This window comes from Lethenteron reissneri, chromosome 14 (genome assembly GCF_015708825.2).
Source record: "Lethenteron reissneri isolate LAM-NWPU_2019-01 chromosome 14, ASM1570882v1, whole genome shotgun sequence".
NCBI lineage: Eukaryota > Metazoa > Chordata > Hyperoartia > Petromyzontiformes > Petromyzontidae > Lethenteron > Lethenteron reissneri.
In genome coordinates, this window is record NC_083792.1 from 2,783,537 (window position 1) to 2,800,141 (window position 16,605).

Consider the following 16,605-nt stretch of genomic DNA (forward strand, 5'->3'; position numbering starts at 1 on the left):
CGTATGGGTTGACATGTTTACTAATAATTTCCATCCCCTAAGAAGTCCTACAATGGATTATTGTTTCTAGGAATTTACATATATGCACTCCCATCTCTCCATGGTCTCTATTACCCAGTACAATCTGGTTTCTTCTATCAATTCTACTCAGACTCCTACGTGTGGTAGATTAACTTCAAATTGTGGTTCTCTCCTAGATCTAAATTTAAGTTCATTTGATTTGTTACACTGATGGTCCCAGCTGTTTAATAAGAGATCCGTGGTGCGTGAGCACAGCAACATCAAACGCCGACATTACTGAGAACGAGTACAGGGTCACGATTTGAACATTGAGCAACTTGGGTCTCTCTGCTGCTTTTGAGATAGAAAGCCACTCAATCTTCCTTGATTTTCTCCATAACCACTCCTCTTCTGCCCTCTTAGATCTCAAACAGCTCCCTCAATGCCCATCCTAGGACTGCCTCTGAGAAACCCCAGTGCTGTGGGGGTGCCACAAGAATTCATCCTAGGTCCCCTGCTCTTCTAAAATTATCTCCTGCCTCTTAGTAAACATTACCTTCAGCTGTGATGTCGATCATCATTTCCATGCTATTAATGCCCAGCTCGTGATCACAATCTATTGTGAACCCCACCTCACCGTCCACTATCGCATCCTGCATTGACGTGGCCTCATGCTGTACGTATATTGAACTTGTTTAACCAATGTTGAATTGCTGCAACACTTCGATTTCAAGCTTTCGTGACTGCAGGGATTCATCTTCTTGGTTCTTTCGGTAAAGTCACGTAGAAGGGAAGTAATAAAATAATAAAAATAAAATTATTTTATTGTGTTTTATTTTTATTATTTTATTACTTCCCTTCTACGTGACTTTACCGAAAGAACCAAGAAGATGCTGCAACACTACCAAAACTGAAGTCAAACTTGTCCACTCACCGTAACAAACTCCGGTCTAAACGTGCGCCTCCCAAACTCTGAACACAACACCGTACACAGCTGTCCGAGATCCTGAGCTCTCTAATTATTCCATTCACACACACACACATCTCCAACTACGCAGGACCTCGTGTGCCTGCATCTGCACAATATCTCTCGCGTCCACAAACTTCCTTACCACAGCTGCCGCTGAGTGGGAAGTCGCTCATTCTCCTCTGCTGGCCCTAAGGTCTGGAACTCCCACCACCCCCACCTGCTCCCTCGTCCATCTCCTTCACCTCAACCTATGACTGCCTCTTACTCTAGAAAATAAATATACCCACTGAGATGCGGACACATTTAGACAGTACCCATACACAATGTATCGTGGTGGGGTGAATGAATGCAAATGCATAGACTACGCAGCGGTGTAACCCGTTACGAATGTGCGTCGACTCTGGTATTATTCTAATACAAGTGACTGCACAGCGAACGCTTATCCAGCAGTGGAGTGGCATAAAGCCTTCCCGGACATGTCCTGTGGTGGTATAATCTACACGTGTCGAATCGAGAATCTACGAGCAGTCGATTCCGCAGGCGATTCGCGACTGGGCTTTACAACTAACGCGGGAATCGATCGCGTTGTTTAATCGACGAGCAGGAATCGCAAGGATCGTTCCCGGTCTCTTCTTCTCCCCCCCCCCCACTCGCTACCGCCGGCGCGATGTCCGCTCTGTACGCCTGCACCAAGTGTCACCAGAGATGCCCCTTCGAGGAGCTCTCGCAGAGCCAGCAGCTGTGCAAGGTGCGGGGGGGTTGGGGGCAAGGGAGAAAGACAAGGAAGGGAGGGAGTTGTGCACAAAATATGTTTCTTCTGATTCGTGGTCTCGTGGATTTATTTCTCTCCGGGTCCTCCGGTTTTATTTTCCCCCCTCCACGTTTAGAATCTCCGTCACGCGTCTCGAGTGCTTGGCCACTGCTGCTATCCAACTTTGACGAGCCACTTCGTTGGGGCTTTCGTTTGTGATGGCCAGGTCGCTTCTGAAGAAGAGCCGTGTGGCTCAAGAGGGCCTTTGCCTTGGTAAAAAATAATATATATATGATGATGGGCAGAGAGAGATGAGTGTTTGGGGTGGAGGGAGCGACCATGCCTGAGCTCGGCGGTGGAAGGGGGGAAATGGGCGAGTAACGGGATCAGGAGGGGAGCGGAGATGATGGGGACGATAATAGACCCCCCTGGGCGTTTCATGGGGAGTGGCTTGGGATGGGACCCCCAAAGGGATATGGGGGAATCGAAGAGAGAATTCGAGCCTAACGCGATCAAGTTGAGATTAGCGGATCATTGGTAAGAAAAAAAATTGGGATGAAATGGAGATTGGGAGAGTCGAGGGGTGAAATTGGGATTAATGGGATTCCAACGGGATCCAAGGGATATGTGGGAATCGAAGGGAGAATTGGAGCCTAACGGGATCAAGATGGAGGGAATCAAATGGAGATTGGGGATCACTGATAGGGATGGTAACTCGGGGCTCGGGTTACAACACAGTATTCAGACTGTAGCGTGTTTACAGAACCAGAGTAGATTCACAACACCAGAGTTGCACCACGACTGGAGTATCTACCAGGGACGTGTGGTCAGGGGAGGCAGGGGAGGCACAGCCTCACCTGTTATACTCAAATGAAAATAGCTTTTACTAAAAGTAAAAAAAAGAACAATCAATTTAAAAATATATTAAGATTTTTCCACAAATTTGTGTTATAAATGTAATTTCTGTACGATTCCAATCATTTTTATAGTCAAAATCGCCAAATTGTCAGAGCTCTGCTGCAAATACAGGGATAGACGAGAGGTGAGGCAGCGACGAGCTCAGCCTCCCCTCTGATTGCGCAACACCTCAGAAACTGGCAATAAATGCGTGCCTGTTACTATCTCTCTATGTGTCACCAATGTAATGTTTGTAGAACCCTTCATTACATGTCCTCTCGCCTTCCATACTCCAGGTAACTTATTTCACGTATGTGTATAAAAATATTTAGGTTCGCTGGTCTCGTCATGAAACTGCAATGAAAAAGCACCAGGGGAGGCAGCTATCACATCTGCCTCACTGAGGGGGCGTGTCAGCCACGCCCCCTCAGTGAGGACACGCCCCCCTCAGTGTGTAAATCTGCCTCTGACACTAGCCAGTGCCTCCCCAGCCATTGACCTCACCGCACGTCACTGATGTCTACATGGTCAAACTAGTGTAGATTCTGTGGATTCACGCCACCATACAATTCATTTGGAATACTTAGCGTCTAAATGCGACCACATCTCAAGACGTCCAAGAAACAATGGGAATATTTATTGACAAGCTGTCATACATCTATGTGTGGGTTTATGGTGCTCTATGTGTCCTTCGGGCTCTATGTGAGTATAGTCGGTCATAGGCAGAAGAGCAAATACTAATTTAGAACCTGTGCTTGAAGAGGGGCAAGAGAATTGGCCGCGCCATTGGAGTGAAGGGAATTCCAGATTGGAGCCAGAAGAGGAGAATGAGCGACCTCCCTCTGAGTGACAGTTGAATGGTAGTTTCGACAGAATGCCTCGGTTGTTGCAGCAGAGACTACGTGGAGGGGAGTAGAGTGAGATAAGAGGTAGGAGAGTATGTAGAGGGGAGTAGAGTGAGTTGCCGAGTTTTCAAGGACGAGTCCATCTTGAAGACGGTGAGTAAGATCTTGAAATTGATCCGGGATAGAATTGGGAGTGAATAGAGAAACTGGAGTATTGGAGTCCTGTGATCTCGATCATGGGTGCAGGTGAGGAGTCTGGAAGCAGAGTTTTGGATCAACTGGAGTTTGAAGATGAGAGAACTGAGGACGTTGCAATAGCATGAAGGCATGGATGAGGAACTCGGCAGCAGCTAGGGTAAGCAAATGGTGGATTTCCACATAAGACATGTGCCACACACTGTTTAAGTTTATTTGTTCCACAGATGATCCCGTTGAGCGAGTTCCCCGACTATTTTACAAGACAGCACAGCAACAACAACACAAACAAACACATCAATATTACAGGGCAACATCAACAAGGGCTCTGCAGTGCTGAGGATCCCAAAGACGAGCTGAAGCCCCCGCTGGTGTGAAGTTTCATCCATTTGTCTCCACATGCCCCTGCGTGGCCCCCCGTGTGTTCCCTTGTGTGCAGGATTGTCGCATCGCTCACCCTGTTGTCAAGTGCACCTACTGCCGCACAGAATTCCAGCAGGAGAGGTGAGCTGCTGTTGCTGCATCTCGAGAAACCCCAGAGTGGAAGAGGGGCCGCATGGCTCGGCGCTCAGAGCCGGCCACACACACATGCTCATCACCCTTCGTTTTTCACTCGGTTGCAATGTGTGCTTTTATGTATATTGAGCAGGCCAACACTTTGGTTATAGCTCTTAATTAAAAGTCAGAAGATAACAAGTTAAAATCCTTGTTGGAGGGTGATTTGGCACACCAACGCTCTTACCATTTAGTGAGCCATGAACAGTTGGTTATGGTATGGAAAGCCTTGGCCCTGCCATGGAAATGTGGAATTTTCAGCACAAGCTCAGGGCTGGAAATAGAATTCGGTAGTTATATAACTATGTATTTATTCATGTTTTAAACATAATATTCTTAATCATGACACGTGCACATGATAATCGATTATTGACAATATCGGAAAATTATAAGCTCATGTGACATGAAGGCCAATGGCATGAATAAAACAGTATGAACAAGACAAATGAGAATACAAAGTAGATAGTAAAAACACGTGAAAAATTTCCATCTGAACCGCGAATCATGAAAATTAATCAAACTCCAGTGAGTGTGAATTGTTACATGTCTAGAAATGAGTGCCACCCCATTGCTCATTTGAGCAGGGAGACATATAGCCTTTCTCTTGATGTCACGTTTGTACTGTACAGCTATCCCTCGATTTACAAATGGGATGCGTTCTTCAAAACACGTAAAACGAAACTTGGTGAATGGCAATGGCTTTTCCCATGAATACAAAAAAAATAAGGATGTGTTTCAGAGTCATTCTAACTCTACTCCTAACCTAAAAATATACATATTTTTCACTTTCACAATCCAGAAATAATAATTAAAGAACAAAAACCTTCAATTAATTGCATTAAAAAATGTCAGGGAACTCCGCAACAGAGCTGCATGTTGGAATGACTGGAAAGGTGATGTGGAGGCATTTCTGTTGCACTGCGCGGATGCCGTGACTGTCGCGGATGGATGACGCAGCCTCTCGGGTAGTTCTCGTTTGATTTCATGGCGCGTGCCGTGTGAAATTGTGTTCTAGCGGAAATTCGATTTTGTTCATCGAAAAGTGTGCGTAATTAGTCGGATTGCATTTACGTTAAATTTCGTAAACCGAACGTTCGTAAATGAAGGGATGCCTGTATTAGGGTGCCAACCGAAATTCAAGTTTGTTATTTTCGAAGTCACTCTTGGTTTTATTATTTTTTTCCTGTTAAACTGAAGCACAGCGGTTTTAAAGACAATCCCTCAATACTGTTTACAGTCAATACATAGTCATCGTATCGAGGCATAGCCACACAAGAAGAAGAAGAGGCGGGGATTCTGACCAACCTGTAAATGTTAATATATTTGAATGAGATTGTCAGCTGTTGACACCAAAAATAATCATTTGAGAGTAGGATGTGATCAAGTAAAACTGAAACGTCGCTTTCCTTTTGCATATTGAGTGGCACCCAAATACACATGTATTTATGAGTCGAGTTATATATACCCGTGTGTATGCACATTTTTAACTTTGTTATGAGCACTACATATGAATGCAAGAGTTCTGCTTGAATTAGACTGGTTTCTTCCTCTTTTTTAACCATTGTGCACACAACACGACCCAACCATTCCCCACTTAAGATGTTCTACATTGGACTCGTTTCTTAAACGGAAGACAGCTAAATCAACTGTTCTTGACGATGTATTTCCAGGTTATGTACATTGGGGTGCCAATGGGTTGAAGCTTTATTAAATGAGAAAAAGAACACTTGAAAAGCCTGTTTAGGTGCTGTGACGTAACCGCATTGACATTTTAAAGCACATAGTGTTTTCACATTGACGTCACACGAGGATCATAAAGACGCAGGAGCCAGAGTCTGAGTACACTTCTCCAAGATAAGAAATATTTATATTTTGGGGTGATGTTTTCCTTAAACGTTGTGTGCCAGTCGAATTTTATTTCGCAAAAATTGTATCTCTTTTAGCAGGGCCCACTACACATAAAGAGGCTGCTGTGTGACCACATTGAACCCGTGTTCTGCTTGTGTCTTATTTTTTCCTGCAGCAAAACCAATACAATTTGCAAAAAGTGTGCACAGAACGTGAAGCTGTATGGCACGGTATGTGTATTTTTTGTCGCATTCAAAACATCCATGAATCGTTTTGGGGATCTTTGAACACTAAAAAATATTTTTCATGAGCATACACATTTTAGACTAGGATGGAAGAGAAAATGCAATGCACACCTTTTAAAAATTACGTAAAGTTGGTGTCATGTTATGAGATAAAGATATGTCCATTTTATAACTCTCAGAGCAGTACAACACCCCGTGTTAGAGAACAGTCCCGTGGAAGGTGATATCGCATAACTATTTCCGAGATCCCGTCAAGTGACCCCTCATCCACATGCGAGTGACGCTGCACTTTCCCATGTGGCATAATATAAACAGGTCCATCACATGGCAGTCAACCAACATTTGTCATTGCTGGATTTCTTGCATTTAGCACAACAAAAGTAACACGATTTGTTTTGTGTCATGGGTGACTGGACTTAGACCATAAACTCAGTACACTTGAGAACCCCGGTTAATCACAGGTTGTTGAAACCTGGATTCAAGCCTAGAATCTCGGCATTGCCAGCTTTGTGCCCTGGTTAATGAGGATGGGTCACAACAAATACCTACTTAGGTGTAAGAACGCACCTTGGCTCTTTTCCCATGGCTGTATGACACACGTTTGAAGCTTTGTTGTTGAAGCTTTGTTGCTGGAAAATACAACTTTAAGGTGACAAACTGCAGTGCCCTCTGGTGATGTCACTGCAGTTTGACTACTGAACCATTCCACACGTCACTGCAGTGACATCACTGTAGTGTGTTGGCAACTCACTTTAAAGTGTTTTTGTAGTAACCTGTCAGGAAGCCTAGGTCACAACCAAAAATATGTATCTTCAAGTGATGTATGAACAAGCGATTTGTTTCTTGGGTTGCTTCTGTGATGAATTACATTTCTAAGTTGGTAGTTGAGATGGGAAACATTTGTACCCTGGGATGGTGTGGAGGTGGCTCAGACTACTAAACTGGGTTCAAATCCGGGTTTCTGGTTCCTATGATTATACTGGGTTGTCAAGTGTAGTGGGTTGATGGTTTCAGCCCAGTTGCCATATACTGCACACGCAAAAATCACGTATTATGTCTGGGTTTTTCACTTAATTTGGGTGAATTCAGGCTCTGAGATTCGATATCGGTTTGACTGCCATGTGATGAACACTTTTCTGTTGCATGGCATGTGGGACAGTGTATGGATAAAAGAGTAACTCGAAGAGATCTGGGAAGCAATTGTATGATATCACTTTCCATGGACTGTTCTGTAACACACACAGGTCAATCCATTACTGTACAATAGTTCTGAATGGACATTTTTTCAAATGACATGACGCCAATGGTACAATCGGAAGATTGATTTTTTAGAAATGTTTTTTTTTATGTTGTTGATGTTAAATGGTGCCTATTTCGATGCCGTTGACTGCTGAAATCATTCACATTATTTAGCTTCATTGCACAAACAACCCAGCCACAGCCCACCGCTGGACGGCGCCATTTTCCGTGGGTCGGCATTGACGACAGCTTGTGCTCTTGTGGTGCACGCAGCCCAAGCCGTGCCAGTACTGTAACATAATCGCGGCGTTCATCGGCACCAAGTGCCAGCGCTGCACCAACTCTGAGAAGAAGTACGGGCTGCCCCTCGCCTGCGAGCAGTGCAAGCAGAGGTGCGCCTTCGACCGCAAGGACGACAGCAAGAAGAAGGTACGGCCACGCACTCCGCCACACCTTTCGATTATAAATTAAAATAAAAAATGTAACACATGTTGCCGACGTGTTCCTACGCTGTGTATTCGACAAGACTGTGGGGCTTCGTTAAAAATAATAAATTGTAGTCATGGTCAAAGATGCAACTGAGGCGCTCCAGTAACAAAATTCGTTGACAAGAGGCATGTCACATTTTTCCCTTACCATATGAATTTATTAATTGCCATGAATCGGGTCAACAGTTATTATTTATGAGTTTAGTAATATGAGTACCGCTCTGTGGGACTGCAACAGTGGTCATTCTTTGAGTCTGGCTCCGACTACTGGCTCAGCTGCCATTGGAGAAGAGACCACCCTGTTGCAAGTTAGAGCAGGCAGATGCTTAGATGTTGAGTGCTATGGCAGTGTTTCACCTGTGTGCAATTAAAGTGCAAAAACACCGCATTTTTTTAGACACTGCCTCTTGGCTGCAGGTGCTTAGTGTTGTATGCTGTGTATGCCATGTGTAGTGGGTTAAATTCAGGTGCACACTGCACTTTGGAGGCAACACTATTTATTATCTAAACACAATGGGTAACTAATAGGGTTTTTCCCCTTTTTCTGGCAACAAAACTGACACCTTTTGCAAGGAATCATGCTTACATTAACCACAATACTTGCAGTCAAATGCAAACAGAAAACAATATTCTGATAATTTATGCATTGTCTTTGAAACTGATTGGTCCACACCAGAGACAGCTTTCTTTGGAGCCTAGTCTCATATGGTGTTCGACCAGATGACGCCAAAAGGCGCACTTTTTCTAGGTAGACAGGAAGCTGCTATGCCATGGGTGGGTTGTGTTGCGTATACTCTGCATGTGCTGCATCTACTGTACAGGTGCTGTGCTATGTGCTGCTGTTTCCAGGTGGACGGGAAGCTGCTGTGCTGGCTGTGCACGCTGTCGTACCGCCGCGTGCTGCAGAAGGCCAAGGAGCAGCACCGAGGGCTGGGGGCGGCGCAGCACCGCTCCTCCCAGGACGAGCGGCATGGGGCACGCAAGGAGCAGCACACGCACCGACAGTACGTGTAGGACACACCGTACACAAGCACATACGATCCGCACTGTACCTGTAATACACAACACTCAACAAATACATAATACACACAATATGCAAGCAAACACAATCCACACATTTCTTATGGTACACAACACTCAGGCAGTGCACATAGTACAAAACACTCAGCCAATACACGGAACACACAGTATGTACAGTGCACACAATATACACAGCCATTACATAAAGTACACGGACGGCCAGAAAGCAAAGTACACACCGTATACAAGCATGCATTGTACTTCTAGCACAACCAGCATACACAGTGCACACAGCACACTGCCAGTACGCCCAGCACAAGTATAACCTACATCATGGGACCTCCTTAGTAGCTACTCACTCTGCTCACCCCGAGCTCTCATTACTCTGCTAGTGCGTTGTCTTTGAACTGTGCATCTTTTGGCGTCATCTGGTCGAACACCATATGAGACGAGGTTCTCTGGTGTGGACCAATCAGTTTCAAAGACAATGCATAAATTATCAGAGTATTGCTTTTTGTTTGCATTTGACTGCAAGTATTGTGGTTAATGTAAGCATGATTCCTTGCAAAAGGTGTCAGTTTTGTTACCAAAAAAAGGGGAAAACCCCTATTAGAGTATAACCGACATGTGTGTGCCGTGTCTTTCTCAGCCACAAGTCCCCTGGCCCTGCCTCCCAGAACGATCCTCCGCAGAAGAAGCCCAAGGTGGAGAACAAACCCAGCAATGGAGACAGGCGAGCAGCCCCCACACAGGGCTCACGCGCCTACCCACGGACACCTGTGCTTGCAGATTTAATACCACAGAATACTCAGCGCAATGCATTGCAATATTATACAGTACTATACTGCATGATAATATACTATATGATGCAATAATATACAATGCAATGCTATGCAGTACTAAACAACACAGTGTACGGGTGTGTGATATTTTTTGTGCTAGAAGTGTTGCGGTGCTGTGAAAACCAAAACGGATGCGACTGAATGCGAACTGAAGCCCTGGCGAAATACCAGAATTGGGTTAAGGGTATATGGTCAGTGTGAACGCTAGTGCTAGTAGCTGGTTAGTTAGGTTTATGCTTAGAGCCAATAATCGTGACTGTTAAGTTAGTTGATTAGGGTTTCAACTCACACAAGTGGCAGTGTGGGTGGTGGTCCAACCCATATGAGACTAGGCTCGAAGGAAAGCTGTCTCGGGTGTGGACCAATCAACTTCAAGGACAGTGCACATTATCAGAGTTATGTTATTTTGTTTGTATTATGACTGCAGGTATTGCGGTCTATGCAAACATGACTCCTTGCAAAAAGGTGTCAGTTTTGTTGCCAGATAGAAGGGTAAAAAAACAATTATCATATTTTTACTGGCCAATGAGGTCCCCATAGCACAAACAACTCGTGACTGGTTGGCACGATGGCTGGCAAGTGGCTCAGGTTATGTAATGGGAAACTGTTTGGTTTATATTTGGCTCATGCACTCTGCCCCTCTTCCCCGTGGATCGCTGCGTCACTCCGTGTCAGCGTGAGGCACTGTTCTCTCCACGCATCTACTGACGCTCGGCCGGGCGCTATTGCGTGTCGCTCGTGCGTGGTGCAGTGTATCCGGTGACGCCACCATGGACTCGGCGAGCTCGGACAACTTCATCCTGATCACTCAGCTCAAGGAGGAGGTGGCTCTGCTGAAGAAGCAGCTCCAGCAGAAGGAGGGGCTCATCCTGGAGAGAGACCGCAAGGTGGGTGGTGCCGCTCGCCACCGCTCCCCTTGTTTCCCCACACCGTGTTCACGGCGCACGATCCGTGCCGATCTGTCTCCTGGTGATGCTGACTTGTGTATGTGTCCCTCTGCCTGTGTGTGAGCAGTAGTGGAGTGTAGCGGTTAGCACGCTGCGCTACGAACCCGGCGACCCGAGTTCAATTCCTGCTCATGGCCAACACCAGTAATGAATATTTGAACCGGTCCTGGGCCTCCCTTAGGTCGACTCAGCCTCAAATTAGTACCTGGTGTGGTTTGTCAACATTGCCACTGGGGAGACAAAAGGCGGTCGGGTGTGCTGCTGGCTCTTGTGTACCGCTCTGGCCTTCATAGCTGCTCACTAACAGCACTTACCCCAACAGTCTGTGCAGACTATACAGGAGATCTTTGTATATGTGTGTCTGCGTATGTAGCTCACGGAGATCAAGGCCGACTTCCAGTACCAGGAGAACCTGATCCGAACCAAGATGAACAACATGGAGCGCACGCACAAGGAATCCATTGAGCATCTCCAGGTAACCAGTGGTGACAGCACAGTTATCCCAACCAGTTACCGGCCAATCAAAGGCAAGGCCAAGCACCTTCCTGTTCAACTGAGCAATGGGACGGTGTACATTTCTGTCGATAGCCGTGAGCCAATGGTAAAATTGCATATTCCCATGGAGGAGGGCAGTCTGTACACATGAAGGCTTCTGTCAACTTCCCCACAATATGATACTCAATTTGTTGATCTGGGAGGGATGATGGGCTCAGTCGATCCTCAACTCCAGTTTGAAGCTGGGACCCTCTAATTGCGAGTTGAACACTCTAACTGCATCACACCTAGCCTGCTGAGTGCATACGTGTCGAAATGTGCGTGAATATTTATACATATAAAAATTGTGAGTTTTCGTGCAGTGGTTTTGCCCACTGTACTACGAACCCAGTGACTTGGGGAAATCAGCTCGTGTGAAGGTGTTAGGTGGATCCTTACATCGTGGAACCGTGAGAGATGTGACGGCTTGGAGGCCTTCATCCAGGAGTAGATAGATCATGGTCGATAACGTAAGTTTGTCTTTGTGCATTCAGGTGAAGAACCGGGAACTTCTCAAACAGGTGTCAAGCCTTTCTAAGGGAAAGAAGCCAGAGAGGACCCTGACTAGCGCCTCCTCGTCCCCCTAACCTCCAGGTCCCCATGACTCGCTCTCACTTCATACCCTTCCCCATGTCACCCCTGGGTTTATATAAAGAGGTATTTACTAAAAGTCGGTGTTGATGTCTATTGTGCTGACAAACCTACGGTAGCGTGCAATCATGTTCAGTGCGTTACTGGGTTGTAGCGCAGTATCACTTGTCGCCTCGCAGGGTGTACTGCCGTGATCATAAACAAGGTGGCTAAAGCGGATGTGTAGTTCGAGCTGAAAGGCGTTGTGGCGGACTGACTTTATATCTCGCACCACTAATATAATTCTGCCAGCTGGAACGACGGTGCACATGGGGACGAGTGGTGGGGTAGCAGTGCTGTGGGATTTGGGACAAAACTACACTCCGATAGACCATTGTTGTGCTGCCCAACTTCACAGTTCTACCAATTCTGTGCAACCAACTGCCCAAGTGAGGTAGGGCTAAAACAGATGCTTTGTACAAAGACAAATATCCCCCTTCTAGCCTGAACAGATTCTTGGGGCAAGTGCTGTTACTGAGCACCTATGAAGGCCAGCACGGCACACGAGGAGGTGGATGCTCAGCACCACGCCCGGCCGCCTTTGTCTTCCGAGCGGCAATGGTTATGCATCACATTAGATACTCATTTGAGGCTGAGTCGGCCTCGGAGAGGCCCAGGACTCAATTCCGATAATCATCACTGGTCTTGGCCATGAGCTAGAATCGAACTCTCTTTGCTAGGTTCGTAGCGCAGTGTGCTAACCACTACACTACTGCTCCCCTACCTAAACATGCACCCTATCAGCCACCCCTATTCCTGACGGAAGCCAAAATGCTTCCCATAAGCTTGCAAAAACCAGACACAGAACTCTGCTGTCCTCCACAGAACCGTTATTAGTCCCTTTACAGCGTTACCAGCACATGCATTCATTTGGCCAAAGTCTATCTGCATGCAACCACAATTTCCGCAGTCACAGGTAACCACCGTGCCACCACGCTTACAAAATCAAGGTAGGCAACCCAACCATTCCCATGGTGAGCATGCTTCATCCTCTTAAGGGTTGGCATCACCAAGGAAATATGGGTAGCTGCTCGTGCCAGGGTCTGCCTACCCTCAGAGGCGTAGCTAGGATAGTTTGCGCCCAGGGACGAACTATAAAATTGGCGCCCCCCCCTGTAAATTTTAATGAAACATTGTATTTAAAGAAGCAAATTTATAGAAATTATATTACATGGCTCACTCAGTCACTGTCGTAGACTGGTTGGCATAGTCTACAAAATATTAATTTTTCTTGATTTCGCTGTCGCAAACTGGCCAATCACGTAAACAACATCTGTTTTTCCCAATGTTTCTCTTTCAACGCTAAGAAGAGCAAGATCGCTGAGACGATATTGTCCCATTGAAGCACGCAAATACGACAAAATAAGTTTCAAATTGCTGAACGACCGCTCACAGCTTGCAATTGAAACTGCTATTGTTAATACAATTTGCAGTGAAATTCGCAAATTCGTAAATATGTCGTCTCCATAAAACACAATAAAACCAAGAAGATCCAAAGGAGTTTCTGGTAGAACTTCATTCCGGTTACTGAGCAGCATTTTGCAATCTCCAATTTCTGTGAAAAGTTTGTGGCCATTGATGTCGGTGTCATAGAAATTTCCAAAATCTGTGCAATTTCGACGAATTGCATCGATATCTGTGTCGGATAGAAGAGTTTTGACGTCCAGCAGAAATCCAAATTTTGTGTTCAGGTATTTTAGTCGAAAAAACCGTGTTGACATCTCCTGTTGAAGTCGATAAAATACGCTCTTCATAACGCGCATAATTTCTTCTTCTGCTGAAAGTCCTGCATCTCTTGCCAGTTCTCCTGGCATCTTCCGACGTCGCCTAATTCTTCTGGACAGGATATCAAGGCGCACTGGTTTTTGCAGATGACGCCTTCTTTTCCTCATCAGTCTGTGATCTCTAGCGTGCCCTTGAACAGTTTGATGCCGATTGTGAAGCGGCTGGGATGAGGATGAGCACTTCCAAATCTGAGGTCATTGTTCACTCCCGGGAGACGGTGGATTGTGCTCTCCAGGTGAGGGGGGGGGGAAGCTACCCTTAGTGGAGGAGTTTAAGTACCTCGGGGTCTTTTGCGAGTGGTAAGTGGGAGCGGGAGATTGGCCGGCAGATCGGTGCGGCATCTGCAGTGTTGCGGGTGCTGTACCATTCTGTGGTAATGAAGTTGGAGCTGAGTTCTCGAATAAAGCAGTCGGTTTACAGGCCAATCTACACTCCCACCCTCACCTATGGTCATGAGCTTTGGGCAATAACCGAAAGGATTAGATCGCAGGGTACAAGGGGCCAAAATGAGGTTTCTCTGCAGGGTTGCCGGGCTCACTCTCCGTGATCAAGTGAGGAGCTTAGTAATCCGGGAGAGCCTCAGAGTCGAGCTGCTGCTCCTCCGGATCGAGAGGAGCCAGTTGAGGTGGTTCGGGCACCTGGTAAGGATGCCCCCCGGTAGATTTCCGCTGGTTTCCTACCGGGCACGTCCCACTGGGTGCAAACCCCGGGACCGACCTAGGACACGCTAGTGGGACTATGTCGCTCGGCTGACCTGGGAACGCCTGGGAATTCCCTAGGAATGACTAGAGTCTGTCACCAGGGAAAGGGAGGTCTCGTCCACCCTACTCAACATGCTGCCGCCGCGACCCTCACCAGGACAAGCGAATTGAGGACCGAACGAACATCTGCTGCACGATTGTTCAGGTGGAAATCGCTTGCGGTGATTTTGCAGGGATTTGGTCTGAGACTCCAGCCACTAGTCTAACCATATCCACCTGCTCTCAGCCTTACGGGCAATTCCATTCAGACATAATGAAGCGATTATGCGCAATGAGGACATGCCACTCGTCCAACCAAAATGCACCAGCACCAGCCTCATTGGAAATTCAATTCAGTCACTGGGGTAATTGTGCAGTTTAACAACATTTTGGAAGTTCAGCCTCGCCAATGGCCCATCTTGTAAAGGCCATTGTTCTCCCTGCGTCGTGCGAATATCAGATAAATTATAAACCCATTCATCTAACTCGTTCGGCTTTTCTTCAAGGCACCCTGTATAGTTAAAACACACCTTGCCCATAGCACCTGGCTGATCACTGGGTTCCTTCCAATATCCAGGTCTGGAATACATGGGGGGATGTCTAGGCCTTGTGCCAGGTGCAGCCAAAGTTCTACCACAAGGATGTGTTCAGGTCTCTGGCATGATGGTACAATTGCATCGTTTATGCTGCTCACTACCTGCTGCAGAATTAACACGACTATAAAATGACGTAGTTATACATTATGATGTCAATTATATTTCTACTATCAGCATGTTGCGAATAAAGAGACGTTAGTAAATATAATATATAATCTAAAAATGGGTTGATAAACACTTCTGGAATGTCCCTCGTATGGTGGGAAGCGACTATATGTGGACTTTATGGGACCTCGTCTTCTTGGTTCGGTAAAGTCACGTAGAAGGGAAATAATACAATTTTAAAAAATTTAACGTAAAAAAATATTTTATTATTTATTATTTCCCTTCTACGTGACTTTACCGAAAGAACCAAGAAGATGAATCCCTGCAGTCACGAAAGCTTTAAATCGAAATTTATGGGACCTCTCTTGCCAGTATCAGAATATAAGAATAGGTTTTACCATTTCTAGCAATCAAAAAGGTGTTAAGATGTTAAAACACCAATCTGAAACCTTTTGTAAGGAATCATGTCTCAATTAACCACATATACTTGTGGCAAACATGCAAACAAAAAAATGGTTCAGTTTGGTGTTCTCACATCTTAACACCTTTTTTATTGCCAAAAAGGGTAAAAACTTTTCTGAAATTTTGATACTGGCAAGGGAGGTCCCATGATGTAGCTGCTCACCCCGAGCGCTCAATGTCCTGACAGTGGCATTTTGTCTTTATGCTCTTCGCCTTTTGGCGTCCTCTGGTCGAACACTGTTTGAGACGAGGCTCTAAAGAAAGCTGTCTCTGGTGTGGACCAATCAGTTTCAAAGCCAATGCCTCTTCTACCAGAGCATGTTTTTTTGTGTGCATGTTCACCACAAGTGTATGTGTTGATGCAGACATGAGTCCTTGCAAAAGGTTTCTGTTTGGTGTTTTAACATCCCAACACTTGTGTTATTGCCAGAAAGGGTAAAACCTATTCTTATACATGCAGGCTGCTGTTCGACGAGCGGTATGGAAAATGCCTTCTCAGCGAAAAACGCGACGTCAGTTCGTGACGTTAGAACATTCCGCCTAATTTTTACTTTGTGTAACTTTTTTTATTAGTCCTAGATCAGATGTAGAGTAGGTGGAGATTTTATTTTTTTACTCGGTAATGTTTTTATACGACGTTTTTTTGGTTGGTGGATATCGATGATGATGATGATGTGTGGGAGAGAAATAAAAACGTGGACCGCATGGTGGTTCATTGCCCGTGCTGTGCTTCACTGACCTGAGATGCACATTACACACCACATGCCAGCCAGCCAGCAAATCTTATTTTTGCTGGTTTTCCTTTTGTCTTTTTGGTGATCCAGGTCACTCTTGCAATTAAGCCTCATCCTGGTGTCATGAGTTATCACTCAGTTAAACAAAATAAACTTGAATAGTCAGCATTTCATGAT

The 16,605-nt window shown here is 45.7% G+C and overlaps 1 protein-coding gene across 3 annotated transcripts; it reads left to right on the forward strand.

Annotated features, from left to right (window-relative positions):
• Positions 1 to 1,612: 1,612 nt before the first annotated feature.
• On the forward strand, positions 1,613 to 16,605 carry LOC133342245 (protein FAM76B-like). Of its 3 annotated transcripts, none has more exons than XM_061551273.1 (10): positions 1,613 to 1,718; positions 3,710 to 3,818; positions 4,098 to 4,162; positions 6,237 to 6,291; positions 7,819 to 7,974; positions 8,883 to 9,037; positions 9,703 to 9,786; positions 10,647 to 10,782; positions 11,216 to 11,317; positions 11,871 to 16,605. In XM_061551273.1, the coding sequence occupies exons 2-10, from the start codon at positions 3,783 to 3,785 to the stop codon at positions 11,961 to 11,963; spliced, it is 882 nt and encodes a 293-aa protein (XP_061407257.1). In that variant the 5' UTR covers positions 1,613 to 1,718; positions 3,710 to 3,782; the 3' UTR covers positions 11,964 to 16,605. The 3 variants fall into 3 exon arrangements, with proteins under 3 accessions (XP_061407257.1, XP_061407256.1, XP_061407258.1); XM_061551274.1 differs by lacking the exon at positions 1,613 to 1,718 and adding an exon at positions 3,231 to 3,616; XM_061551272.1 differs by lacking the exon at positions 3,710 to 3,818 and having other exon boundaries at positions 1,625 to 1,718.

Bases quoted from the DNA above. Each gene is read 5' to 3' on its own strand.
- LOC133342245 (XM_061551272.1), top strand. From the start codon at position 1,638: ATGTCCGCTCTGTACGCCTGCACCAAGTGTCACCAGAGATGCCCCTTC. The intron at 7,975-8,882 runs GTACGGCCACGC...TGCTGTTTCCAG, and splicing joins AGGACGACAGCAAGAAGAAG to GTGGACGGGAAGCTGCTGTG. The intron at 9,787-10,646 runs GCGAGCAGCCCC...TGCGTGGTGCAG, and splicing joins AAACCCAGCAATGGAGACAG to TGTATCCGGTGACGCCACCA.